This window comes from Schistocerca nitens, chromosome 1 (genome assembly GCF_023898315.1).
Source record: "Schistocerca nitens isolate TAMUIC-IGC-003100 chromosome 1, iqSchNite1.1, whole genome shotgun sequence".
In the NCBI taxonomy this organism is placed as follows: domain Eukaryota; kingdom Metazoa; phylum Arthropoda; class Insecta; order Orthoptera; family Acrididae; genus Schistocerca; species Schistocerca nitens.
Window position 1 is genome coordinate 1,112,571,605 of NC_064614.1, and position 14,715 is coordinate 1,112,586,319.

At 39.1% G+C, this 14,715-nt stretch overlaps 1 protein-coding gene across 1 annotated transcript in view; it reads right to left on the reverse strand.

Annotated features, from left to right (window-relative positions):
* Positions 1-7,359: 7,359 nt before the first annotated feature.
* The window catches only part of LOC126199105 (active breakpoint cluster region-related protein), a 122,080-nt gene continuing 114,724 nt past the window's right edge, over positions 7,360-14,715 (reverse strand). Inside the window, exon 16 of the mRNA XM_049935862.1 lies at positions 7,360-10,692. Coding sequence (XP_049791819.1) covers positions 10,497-10,692 — 196 coding nt within the window. The 3' untranslated portion in view covers positions 7,360-10,496. The remainder of the gene's footprint in view (positions 10,693-14,715) is intronic.

A 14,715-nucleotide genomic window follows, 5' to 3' on the forward strand; every position in this document is an offset into this window, starting at 1 on the left:
TTTTGTAAATTCATCTTCTGTCATTCGGACATCAGAAGATATTGAGTCTACTGTTCATTCTATTCAGTCAAATATTTCTCAACTCAGCTGCCACAGGCTATCCATTTAAAGGTATCAAGACTGCTTAGTATTAGATGAAATTAAGGTTTAAATTTGTCATTACCTTAATGAAGAAATTTCTCAAAACTACTCTCACTCCTGGTACAAGGAACTGTGATCCAAATTACCTCATATTTGGAGAAATCACTAATGTTAACGAAAAAACTTGAATATTAACAATCACTCACTTTGAAGTGTAACTTAAGTCAGTTAATACTTGTTTTAAACATGGGTGATGATAATCAGCAAAGAAAGGAACCTCCTTATCTTCAGTCATCACTTGCTGCAGTTTAACTATTTCACATCTCTTAAAGAATGAAATACATGATGTTATACTTACCCTACAAATGATCTTGTGAATATGTCTTTTCTTTTTTTCTTCTTGTAGTTGTGTCTTTTTCAAAAAGGGAAGCAACCATGTATTTGTATCATGAACATAACCTATGCATTTCTGAATGAGACGTATAGCCACTAAGCTATATTCTGATAAAATTCAAATTGATGAAGTCCGGCAATTCCTCCTCCCCCTGAGGGCATTGAAGCCTATGCATCTAAAAGAATAGCTATAAGCTTTCAAGGGTGTGATAGTGTTGGTGTTTTGAGGACGAACAGATTTTTGTTGATGTTTGTAAAGAGCCAATCTCCTGTGCACACGTTTTGTCTTTAATGGTTTCAGTATAACGAAGAAGAAAAATCCCACACAATCTCCAGTTGTTCAGTGAAAATTTAAAGATGATCAGCAATATTGAAATGGCTTGTTGCTGGAACAGAGCACAGTAGGGAAAAATTCTCTCTCTCTCTTTTTTTTCCACCTCTCTCTCTGGTAGTCTATTGTAGCTGACAGACATGCTGTGTAAGTTGTGTTTAAGTTATAATGTTTGCTAGCTTAAAATAATTGCATGTGGTATCTGCTTAGAACTTTTGTAATTGTTTTAATTATACCTACTCTCAGTGTTGATAATTACATGATTTTTTGCTATTATATAATTTATTACAGATGGGATCCAGCAAAGTTGGCAGATCATTGTGAAGAGATATGATGACCAAAAACATATTGTGTTCAGTCATTACTTTCTCTTTGCTCATAGCAGTCAGTGACCCTGAGATTAAAGGCTGACCAAGTAAGAGATGTATGGATGATTTGGTCATTTGTCTCTGAACAATACTGCTGTCAGTCTTTGCCCATGTCAGACGTTGTCCCCTGTTTCATAATTAGATCATTTTTTGTCCTCTGGTGATGTAATAAGGGCAACGTAAAAGTAAAATAAAAAGAGAGGTGCAATGTTTCAATGTGCAAAATCATAGACTAATGCTCTTTCTGACTATCTGTTGCAGATTCCTGGAATATGTTATTTGCTCAAATGTAATTTGGAAAAGGAAAGATCCTTCTCAAAACCTACCAGTAAGAATTTGGGAAGTATCACGGCCGTGAAGTACAGCTTAGAATATTCACACATATCTTATAAGCTGTAGGTTCAGGTGAACTGGTGTTTTCTATCAGACCAAGTTTCCCAAGGTTTTTAATGCTGATGACCAATATGTGTAGTATATCCCCACATGTACAATTTGTTTGAATATTTCATAGTGGATGGAGTCTACTAAGCAAGCTCAAAATGCAAGTGTTCATAGGCTATATTGAAAGGAAGTCTCCTCTGCAGAAGTACAGGATCTGTCATTACTCGTCCACTAGACTGCAAGTGGCATGTCAATGGTAGAGCTAGGCTATTCTGGCAGCCACTGAGGGAACAGAGTGCCACCAGCTGCAGATTGTGACGCACGTCGGAAAAAATGATGCCTTTCGTCTAGGCTCTGTGGTCATACTTGGGTTGTTCCAGTGACTGGCAGAAAAGGTTGAGATGACCAGCCTTGCACATGGGGTTTCAACAACGCTCACAATTTGCAGCATTGTTCCAGAACTGATCGTGGCCCTTTGGTTCTGAGTCGAATGGTAGGACTGCACCAGAGACTTTGAAGGATAACAATAACTGTAGGACACCCAGAAGTATCAGTGTGAGATCGAAAGAAATGCCTCTCACAGCTGAGAGTAATTGAAAATCTTAATGGTAAACTGACATAGCATTTGCAACAGAGTGCCCGATTTTGAAGTGCTCATGAAAAGCAGTGAAGCTCACATAATACTAGGTACAGAAAGCTGGTTGAAACCTGAAATAGATAGCAGAGAGATTTTGTGGAAAATTTAAATGTATATCATAAGGGTACGTAAGTGGTAAATGGAGATGGTGTATTTGTCGCAGTAGACAAGAAACTCAAATCCACCGAGATAGAAATTGAAGCTGCATGCGATATTATTTGGGCAAGGCTCAGTATCAGGGATGGGCATAAAATGATAAATGATCCTTCTATCACCCACAAGACTCACTTCTTGAAGTAACCAAAAACTTTAGAGAAAACCTCATTTCAGTTTTACATAAGTTCCCAATCCTATAGTGGTTGGGAAAATCACAATATTGTTAGTGGTGGGCGTGAGACATCCTGTGAAACATTACTAAATGCTTTCTCTGAAAACTACATAGAACAGATAGTTAGGAACCCACTCATCATATATTAGATCCAATGGCAACAAATAGATCTTGAGGATGTCAACATTGAGACTGGTATCAGTGACCGAGATGCGGTTTGTATCAACAATGAGTAACCAAATACAAAGGACACACAAAACAAGTGGAAAGATATACATGTTAAGTAAACTAGATAAAAAGTCAGTAGTGTCATATCTCAATGAGGAAACTGAAACTTTCAGCACAGGGCAGGAGCATGTTGAGGAAGTATGGCTCAAGTTTAAAAGAATAGTTGATCATGAACTGAACAGAAATGTCCCCAGTAGAACAGTTCTTAATGGGAGGGAACCTCCATGGTGTGCAGTCATTGTTAAGGAAACTTCTAAAGAAAGAGACTACTGCATAATACATGTAAAACAAAGCAGAGGACCATAGAAAGAGAGAAGCTGAATGAAATTTGTTTTGCTGTCAACAGAGCAATGTATGACCCCTTCAATGGCTACCGTACCAAAATATTGTCAAATGACATTTCACAAAATTCTAAGAAATTCTGGTCGTGTGCAAAGGCTGTTAGTGGCAACAAAGGTAGTGTCCAGTCCCTAGTGAATGAGACAAGAACTGAAATTGAGGGTAGCAAAGCAAAAACTGAAATGCTTAACTCTGTTTTCAACTGTTCCTTTACAGAGGAAAACGAAGGAGAATTGCCCAAATTGCCTTGTACCACTGAACAGATGAATGAAATGAGCATTAGTCTCTGGTGTTGACAAACAGCTGAAATTGTTAAACCTGCACAAAGCTCCAGGGCCGATGGAATCCCTGTTGGATTCTATACTGACTTTGCATCCGAGTTAGCCCCTCTTCTAACTATATGCAGATCCCTCGAACAAAAGACTGCAACCAGATCTTGCAATAAAAGTGCAGGTCACACCCGTCTACAAGAAGGGTAGTAGAAGTGATTCACAAAATTACCATCCAATATCCTTGACTTCAATTTGTTGTAGTAACTTCGAACATATTCTGAGCTCAAATATAATGAGCTATCTTGAACAGAACGACCTCCTCAGTGCCAACCACCATGGATCCTGAAAACATCATCAATCATGTGAAACTCAACTCTAACTTTTTGTCACGACATACTGAAATTTGTTGGGCAAGGCAGTCAGGTAGACTGCAGTATTTCTTGGTTTCTGAAAAGCATTTGAGTCACTAGCGAGCCAGGGTGAGAATCAGACATTTGCCAAAGCTATGATCCCCCTTGAAAATGTTCTCCGGGATATGGACAAAATGATGGGGTTTAAAGTGAAATCCCTTTGAACACAACATAATAGCCTGGAATATTTTATTAATTGTGACAATTCCGGCTGTGAAAGCCTACATATTACAATCAGTACCACGCCTACCCTTATTGTCAGAAGTATGATCATATTGGGTAGGGAGGATGCAGCATCTTATCTTGGATGGAGAGTCATCATCAGATATAGAAGTAACTTCAGATGTGCTCTTGGGAGGTATGTTGGGAACCTTGCTGCTCATGTTGTATATTAATGACTTTGCAGACAGTATTAATAGTAACCCCAGACTTTTTGCAGATGATTCAGTAATCTGTAATGAATTGCTATCTGAGAGAAGCTACTAAAATATTCAGTCAGATCTTAATAAGATTTCAAAGTAGTGCAAAGATTGGCAACTTGCTTTAATGTTCAGAAATGTAAAATTGTGCCCTTCAAAAAAAGGACTAATACGGGATACCAAAAGTATACAAAGAAGGGTAGCATGCATGGTCACAGGTTTGTTTGGTAAATGGAAAGGGTCATGGAGATACTAAAGGAACTGAAATGGAAGACTTGAAAATAGACATTAACTATCCCAAGAAACTCTATTAACAAAGTTTCAAGAACTCGCTTTAAATAATGACCCTAGGAATATACTACAATCCCTACGTATTGCTCACATAGGGATTGTGAGGGCAAGATTAGAATAATTATAGCATGCACAGGGGCAGTCAAACATTCTTCCCGTGCTCCATATGTGAATGGAATGGGAAGAATCTGGTACAATCATAGGTACCCTATGCCAAGTACCTAAAGGTGGTTTGCAGAATATGGAGGTAGATAGAACTGCTCATGTTCTAAATACGTATAAGTACACTGCTGGCCACCGTAAATGCAACACCAAGAAAGACAAGAGGTAGCACAACAAGATTTATTTTGTAGATAACATGTTGACCAAGTATCAAATGATTACGTTTACAGACGTCTGTGACATGTGGTTCCTGCCAGAATCAGTAGCCAGAGTAGCCGCCATTGTTGGAGATCACCGCTGCCACACGTCTCGGCATTGAGTCAAAGAGACGTTGGATGTGTTCCTGGGGTACAGCAGCCCAAGCAGCTTCCACACGTTGCCAAAGATCATCTGGTGTGGCAGCTGGGGATGTAATCTGGGTCACTCGTTGAGCAACCATGGACCACATGTTTTCTATTGGCGAAAGATCCGGAGAGCGAGCCGGCCAGGGAAGCAATTCAATCTGGTTATTGACGAAGAACCTTTGGACAATGCGTGCCACGTGTGGTTTGCATTATCCTGTTGAAATATGGCTGTGGCCGAGCCCTGAAGGTAAGGAAGGACAACTGGCTCCAGCACCTCGGATATGTAGCGCCGGCTATTTAAAGTACCGGCAATGCGTACTAGAGGCGTGCGAGAGTAATATCCAATACCGCCCCATACCATAATACCCGGTGCAAGACCAGTGTAGTGGTGCATAATGCAGCTGTCCAGCATCCTCTCTCCACGGTGACTCCACACTCGAATCCGACCATCGTGGTGCTGCAGACAGAAGCGTGCCTCGTCAGTAAAGACAACGTCATTCCATTCTGCCGTCCACAGCCGTCTGTCATCACACCATTGGCAACGGAGACGTCTGTGGTGCTGCGTCAATGGTAGACGAAGCAATGGACGTCTAGCGGACAGACCACTCTGCTGTAAACGGCGTCGAATGGTACGCGCAGACACTGGATGATGCGTTACAGACGCAATGTGCTGTGCTATGCTTCGGGATGTCACTGAGCAATCCGTCACTGCCATGCGCACAATTTGCCTATCAGCACATGCAGTGGTGCACCAAGGTGAATGCGATAGACCACGTCGGTCTGTCGTACCCTCCTGGATCCAACGGTCACATATCCGCATTACAGTTGTTTGGTTTTGTCCAACACGACTAGCGATTTCTCTGTATGATAATCCACAATCTCGGTAAGCCACTATCCTTCCTCTGTCGAACTCGGATACTTGATCAAAAGATGTTCGCTGTTGTCTACGAGGCATAACTGATCGTCTTGTGAAACAACCACAAGGTAAACACACGTGCCGAACGTACACTCGTCGAAATCACCAAGCCTTAAATGGCGCTATGAGGTGGCGCCACAGGCGCGCGTGATGTGCATCTGCGCTGAAATTCTAATCAGTTGCATATCTCATCGCTGCAAACCCATGGTGTAAATTTCACTTGATTCGGATGCTTCCTTCAGGGTGTTGCTTTTACGGTGGCCAGCAGTGTAGTTCACTCTCACAGTGATGAAATTCTTCAATTACCAGTCAAGTTTTGATGTGCAGAATTTTGATTAGTTTCTGCCAATTTTTTTTTGTGGAATTATTGGCATCCTATAACTGCTCCATGTTTCATGGATTCTGGATTGTACACTTTCCTTTGTGAGGGAAGATCACTGCACCAATCATTTTCACTCAGAAGTGTCCTAGTTAGTGCTTGGGAAAGTGATAGTGGGTGGACCAGGCATCAAGTCCTGTCACTGGCAGTCCCTTAACTTAGCAAAGACTGTTTATTACTGTAGAATCCCGTGTGGCACTTAGGTGAAAACTGATGACCAGGTTGACTACAGTGCCTTATTTTGAACACTCTTTGATCAGTTACATATTCCACTGACATGACACAGCATTTCTCTCTTTTTAAAACCTATACCATAGCATGGATTACAAAGTATATTTGCATATTGATAGCAGCAGTACAATCACAATGTAGAAACCATGACGCTGTACACGTACTTCCACTAAAATATTGTGAAAGGCTATCAGAAATGTTAAATATGATGGTTGGCCTGTGTGCTGTGGAATGATCTTCTTCACAATCCCCACAGATATTGAGCACCACTTTCAATGAAATAGGAATATAAATCCATTATAGGAAGACTTATTGATAGAAGCACATGATGAAAAACCATGTTTATTGTTAGCCCTTTCTGTTATTAATTGAGCAGGTCGTCAGTTCCTGCTAGTTGGCACAACACAATAAAAATTTATTGTTTTGTGGTTTAGGCACCTAGAACTGAGCAATCCGTATCTTTATCCAGTTATTACATAGTAAAATCTTGAAATGTGAAATAAATTTGCTGCAAAGAATTACTAAGCAACAGAAGAGGAACACCTATTTTAGAAACTACTGCAACAGCAACATTTCCTTTACTCATTTCTATTTTTATTTCTCTCTTGGGGAGATACTGTATAAGAGTTTTTAAAACTAGAACAGTTTTCAAAACTCCAATTTGGCTCCCACTCTTTTTTTAGGTGCCTGTTATCAGCCTAAATCTGACATCTTTCACCAGTCAGTGAGTAAGATGCTCCTCTTATATCGCATACAGAATAAACAATTTGTCAAGTTACGCTGTTTGAAAACAATTAGGTTCATCTGTGATTGGTAAAACAGTTCAATGAACTATTGATCTATGTTTATTCACAGCTGCTTTCTTTTGGATACATAACATCAATAAAAAAAATACAATATATAAAAAAAGCATAAGACTCACAACATATTATATATGTGCACAAAATGTTCTTTGCATTTATGGATTAAACTGCCTTTGGCATACATCTTTATATCACAAAAGCTACCTCCAAATGATGGATGATTTTTGGGAATGTTGCATAACTGGAATCACATGATTGTATTTTTGTAAACATCATAAAAAGCACAAGAAAACAGTATGTAATGATAACTGTAACAATATTGGTCCCTTAATACTAAGTTTTTTTTTACAGGGACAATCATTAGCCATGATTCCACTGAAAGATACAAATAAAGCAACTATCAGACACAAATAATTAAATGCTTCTCATGTATTCTATTAATTTACTGCTGAGCTGGAAGAATCAACTAGATGTACAAACACCGCCAACAAAATGGCTGACTATACAGGTAACATTTTACAATGGTAATAAAAAATTATGTGCCACTAGTTTCACATTAAAAGCAGAGCGACTGGAAGAGAGTGAAGTCGTTCAAGATTGTCTGAAGATTGGTAACTCAATTATTTGTATTCCAGAAGGCACTACTCAACACATCTCTCTTCACAGGTATTCAGCCTCTGGCACATAGCAGAAACTGTACCCTGCAACTCTGTGGCAAGACTTATAGATATTCAGACAAGATTAAATACCCTTACAGTCTATTTGAGACAAAATGTCTGTTACTATAAAAGGCTGCACTAAAGCATCACAGACATTACAAGAAATTAAAAGTCCAATATTAAGATGAAAGGCAATTTAACGGAATAATTATGTACATGTTAATTTCACTGGCATGAATGCAATAGCTCAGTATGGCATTTGTAGGATATGAAATTTTTCGCGAAAACAGATAAAAGTAAAACAATAAATGAAAAAACATTAAACGAATGTATGCTGAAATGAATAAGTATTCAAAGAGCTACAACAAAGTGAAATTTACGAAGAGTTTCCATCACCTACAAATAATGAGAAAAATATTGTCCCTCATTTTGATAGAAAAAATACAAATCCACAAACAGTTCATTTAATTTGTTTCCCTTAGTCATACATGTGGCTGCAGCTTTCAAACACAACATGTAAATCACGCTATTGCAAGTTCTGCATTGGTGGCTATATTTCTAGCCAATATGCTTGTAGGGAGAGGAAAATAAAATGCTCCATGAAGTCTGTTTTCATGGATGCGATTTGTTTTCAAATCATGTAGTCATCTCACACACTCATTGAAACCATAATATATTATAATGGTCACACATTCTCTATACATTTTGCCTAATATTAAACTCAAATGTATATGGTTGCACAATGTCTACGAAACAGACTGGTAAGTTACAAAAAATATCTGCTTCTAAGTATTATATTCCATAGAGTTTCTCAATACAGTTTCAGAAAACTGCAATGTTGAACCAAGATTTTTAAAATTAAATCAAAGATCTAGTATTATTGTTATGTTTATATACTGGTATAACTTTCAAATTCATTAAACACAGAACTGTTAATTACTGTGGCTATGTCACAACACCCACAATAATACATTATTTACATTTCAACAAAAACTAAAAATGGACATTATGGTGAGTTCAGTTCGTATAATGTAACTTTTTATTTTATTTAGAACAGTCTTGCAAATGGCAGGATATAGTCACATCAGAATCATTATGTTTTTCTATATGTCTAGTAAATTCTGCTGAATTCAGTAGTAGAATAGAGAAAGATGATCAAATGAATTCCACAACAAAAACCAACCTAAAACTAGTAAAAGGCCTTATTTAATTATTCTTGACATGTTAACACTAAATCAACAGGCTTGCGACTGCATTTTGGGAGAATCCAACAGAATGACTGCAGCACTGTGATGATATATTACTTGTTTACATTAAGCTTTTCAGCCTGTACCTTTCTTTCATAGTCAAACCAATCAAATGTACAAAATTAAATCTAATCATGAGTTTTCATGTGACTCAAATACTCTTGTTAGCTGCCTGAGTGTTAAAACTATTCTTTTATGTGTTGCTCTTGTTTTTTACCCCCTTCAGTACTGATTTGTTCCCCATCACAGGTGATACAGCAGCTAATTTCATAGTACTACACATCAAACTGCAACATACCAGCAAAGTTTTATGGTTATCAATTATTATGAATATGATAGTTTTTGCCTGGCAACAAGTTCCCATTCTCCTCCTACTTTAATAATTTCTTTAGTACTAAATGATCAGCACTGCTGTTATTCATCATGAATGAAGCCTCCATTAAACATAATATGTTACAAGAGTTCACATATGACCTTCATATGAAAGTTAAGATTTCACATCCTCTTCAATAGCTCCAAAAATAAAATTGAGTCAACCAATCTATTTTTCAATATTATCAACATGTCACAACAAATATTTTTTTAAAAAATGTTGGTGTATAATCCACATTTTTTGTGCTAAGGCATGTACTAAATTTTCAGCTGCAGCCACACTAACTATTGCTCAATATCTCACATTGGTTGTCAATGTGATGTGAAGATTTTTAAATTCTACAGAAAAGTCACAGTATAAAATGGTATCCACCAAATTCAGAAGACATGTGGAAGAATGAGAGGGGGAAAACATAACAATCATTTCATTTCATATTTTGAGCTTGTCAAGCAAACTTCCCCCATTTTCTGTTTGTGTCTTCCCATAATTATAAAATGTTACATATAAAGAGATACAAAAACACATATATACAATAAACAAAAATTCAAAATTATAAGTAAAAATACGTTTTGAAACATAACACAGATTGTCATCCTCATTAATAAATTACTGCTTATAGAACATACAATTTAAACAGCTACCATTCTGTCTACCAATAAATTTTTGCTCTGGTACATGACTAGATCATTCAAGTAATTACAAGTGTATAAACAGCTACTGTATCTATTTACTTATTATTATGTTATGATTATCTGCACCGCAATCACAAAAAGAGTTCCATATACAAAATACATGTGTACTATATAGAAATTTTTATACAAATATTTATGGAACATTATATTGCAATAATTACAAGAATTACATCTTTCCATCTGACCCGTAGTTGTACATCTAAACAAGCACCTCAACTTTGTGAGAAGTCTTTAAGAAAATAATACAGTATTCCAGCTTGTGCCATGACATCTACTGTACTAGCTGCCAATTGGTCCCTCTGTTTGGAAGACTCAGATTTAGCCGAACCAGGTCGAAGCAATGTAGGTCCAAATACTGTAGCAAGATTATGTAGAGACATTTTGTTCTGGCTTTCATGCTGATTGATCCTTGAAAAATAAATAAATTATAATTATTTTTATTGCATCTATAAAGGTAATTAATTACAGCTACTAATGTAATTAGTCTCGCATAACTGTACAGAGTGCAGACTTATTTTATGTTTTGTTACAAGACCAGTGACATTTTAGAAACTATTTCATGATAAACACAATTAGGTTCCAGCTGTGATGTTGACCCACACTGAGTGACTCAAGATGTATGAGACGAGACGAGGCAGGAGGAGTACAGGGTGGGTGCACCCATGCATGTGCAAATTGAAAATAATAAGTTTTCAAGAATTCATTAAGTAAATTATTTATTGCATGAGCAAAACTAAACTATTTAACACTGTAAACTGATAGCTTAAAAGAAAAGTGTGATTTCAATTTTATTTTTCGGCCCAGCACAATTTAAAATTACTGTGAAGTGCCAGTCATATTGCAAACAACACAGGTACGCTTAGATCACAAAAAGAAAGTAAATGGAAGCTAGTTGTTTACGGGGTAACTCCCAAACCAACAGTCAGTCAGCAAATGTGCGTGTTTGTGCCTCCTGTTCTCTTCATCATTTTTGTATCCCCCTACCGATGCAGTCAGTCAGCTGGGGATGATGCTTGCAGCATATAGTGTAACGGTAGTGATTTATTTTTGTTGTGTGTTTTGTTTCTCTGTAAGGTATATTTATTTAATGCAAACAAATGTTTGAAATTACACAAAAAAAGTTTGGATGTTAAATGGAAAGTTCAGTCTTTTGCATGACTAAACATATTTATTTTGGTGCTTGATGCTGGAATACTTCACAACAGAAATAACTATTAGTGTGATTAAAGAACTACATTTGTCTCCAAGCAACTCGAGAACAATGAAATGAATGTTTGTTAAGAAAAACACTATGCACAACAGGAAAGTGATTGCTCATCTACGCTACGTATCAGATGGGTGAAATATACCTTTACATGCTAACAGGATATCCGAGTTAGACATGTAGATAAACAATAAAAAATCAGTATATTTTTTGCTGTTATTAAGCAGACCTACCGTTTATTATTAGTAATTATTAACATTATCATTCTTCTGTTACAAACTGTTGAGATAAGAATTTCCCTCCAAAAGCTGAGTCCACTCTGTTCCATTGAAAAAGTAAAACAAGGTGAATACAAGTGCTTTCACTGCTAAGGATAATTTAGTGGCCTCCTCTCTGGGTTCACGAATGTCAGAACACCAAGAAGACGATGACTGACATTTTGAGGGACTTCCCTGTGTGATTTGTAAAACCACTGCCATCAGGAACAACATAATTCACAGAAGGATGTAACAATATTATGAGTAGGAAAGTTGCTACTCACCAAATAGCAGAGATTCTGAGTCACAGAAAGGCACAACAAAAAGATTCTCACAATTAAAGCTTTCAGCCTTTGTCACACACACACACACACACACACGCAACTGCAATATCAGGAAACTGAAACCACACTGCGAGCAGCAGAAAAGTTTCTTTATCCCTAGCCAGATCCCAGTCCCACATAATGTTCCTGTGTTGTTGATTGGCTTATGGGATCCCCCTAATGGCCTTACCATCAAATTACCTATCTCTGATGGAAAACAATGTCAACAAAGCCCAAACCTCCTTGCAGTATCTTCTCTCTATCTGCAAAAATCTCTTGCTATGCAATCTCAAATTCCTGGAGCCCATAATACATATTGAAACTCTTGCCCTGCAGGAACTTGAGCAACATTCCCAAAGCCACTTCAAAAAGCTCTCCATCTTGCTCACTTCCTACTCGCGCCTTGGAGTACTGCTGTCCACCACCTCTACAACAACCTCCAAACCTCCCCTATGTCCCCTCACAGCTGACAAACCCTGTGTCACAGACCCACTTCACTTATTTCATCCTCCAAAACTGCCTCCCACCACCACACAGAATCCAGAACCTAAACAGACCCTTAGCCCCACAGAAATATTAGTCCTTTTCAAAGGCCTCACCTTTTGCCCCACTCCGAAGTTCAATCATGCAATACTTGAAACTTCCTGGCAGATTAAAACTGTGTGCCCGACCGAGACTCGAACTCGGGACCTTTGCCTTTCGCGGGCAAGTGCTCTACCACTGAGCTACCGAAGCACGACTCACGACCGGTACTCACAGCTTTACTTCTGCCAGTACCTCGTCTCCTACCTTCCAAACTTTACAGAAGCTCTCCTGCGAACCTTGCAGAACTAGCACTCCTGAAAGAAAGGATATTGCGGAGACATGGCTTAGCCACAGCCTGGGGGATGTTTCCAGAATGAGATTTTCACTCTGCAGCAGAGTAATCCTACCTGCAGACAAAGGCACCATCACTGTTGTTTTGAACCGCAAGGGTTACCTGGTGGAAGGACACCGCCAGCTGTCAGATACTTCCTACAAACCTTGCCACAGTGACGCAATTCCAGTAATCCAGCAGGATCTCCAGTCACTACTCAAATCCTTAGGCCCATCCCAGAACCTCTCCCCGGAATCCATCTCTCTACTCACCCCTTCCACTCCCCGCGCTCCTACCTTCTACATCCTTAGTCCATAAGCCTAACGCCCCCCACTGAGAGAATATCTACTCTTGTAGACCAATACCTTCAACCTATTGCCTGGAACCTACCCTACTATATGAAAGATACCAACCATTTTCTCTACTAACCCTCCACAGTTCCAGTCCCTTTACCACAAGGTGCCCTGCTCGTCACTATTAGTGCCACCTCCCTGTACACTAACATTTCTAATACCCATGGCCTTACCGCTATTGAACACTACCTGTCCCAACGCCCGTCAGATTCCAAACCAACAACCTCCTTCCTAGTCACCCATAATTACTTCTCCTTTAAACAAATCCGGGGTACGGCTATGGGCACCCGCATGGCACCATCCTACGCTAAGCTATCCACGTGCCATCTAGAGGAATTTTCCTAAAAACCCAGAAACCTAAACCCCTCACATGTTTCAGATTCATTGATGACAACACCCCATCCACATTCCTCAAGAACCTCAACAACTTCACCTGGTCCTACTCAATCTAACAAGCCCATTCCTAGGTGTTGACCTCCTGCTCATCTCTTGGTCTCCCTCTACGATTTTTACCCTCCACGCTGCCCTCTGTCCATCTCAAACCTACTAACCACCAGCAATACCTCAACTTCCACAGCTGCCACCCGTTCCATACCCAGAAATTCTTTCGTATAGCCTAGCCACTCATGGTTGTCACATTTGCAGTGACGAGCAGTCCCTCTCGAAATATACCGAGGGTATCACAGTAGCCTTCACTGACTATAATTATCCTCCCAACCTTGTACAAAAACAAATGTCCCATGCCTTATCTTTCCAGTCTCCCACCACCTCCCACAGTCCCACCGTCCGACCACAGAGGAGCATTCCCCTTGTAACTCAATACCACACAGGACTGGAGCAACTGAATTACATTCTCCACCAGGGTTTTGATTACCTCTCATTGCCCCTTGAAATGAGAAATGTCCTCCTCACTATGCTTCCCACCCCTCCCACAATGGTATTCCGCTGTTCACCAAACCTATACAATATACTCGCCCATCCTTACACAACCCCTGCTCCCAATCCCTTACCTCATGGCTCACACCCCTGTTGTTGTTGTTGCGGTCTTCAGTCCAGAGACTGGTTTGATGCACCTCTTCATGCTTCTCTATCCTGTGCAAGCTTCTTTATCTCCCAGTACCTACTGCAACCAACATCCTTCTCAACCTCTTTAGTGTATTGATCTCTTGGTCTCCCTCTACGATTTTTACCCTCCAGTACTAAATTGGTGATCCCTTGATGCCTCAGAATATGTCCTACCAACCGATCCATTCTTCTAGTCAAGTTGTGCCACAAATTTCTCTTCTACACAATTCTATTCAATACCTCATCATTAGTTATGTGATCTACCCATCTAATCTTCAGCATTCTTGTGTAGCACCACATTTCGAAAGCTTCCATTCTCTTCTTGTCCAAACTATTTATCGTCCATGTTTCACTTCCATACATGGCTATTCTC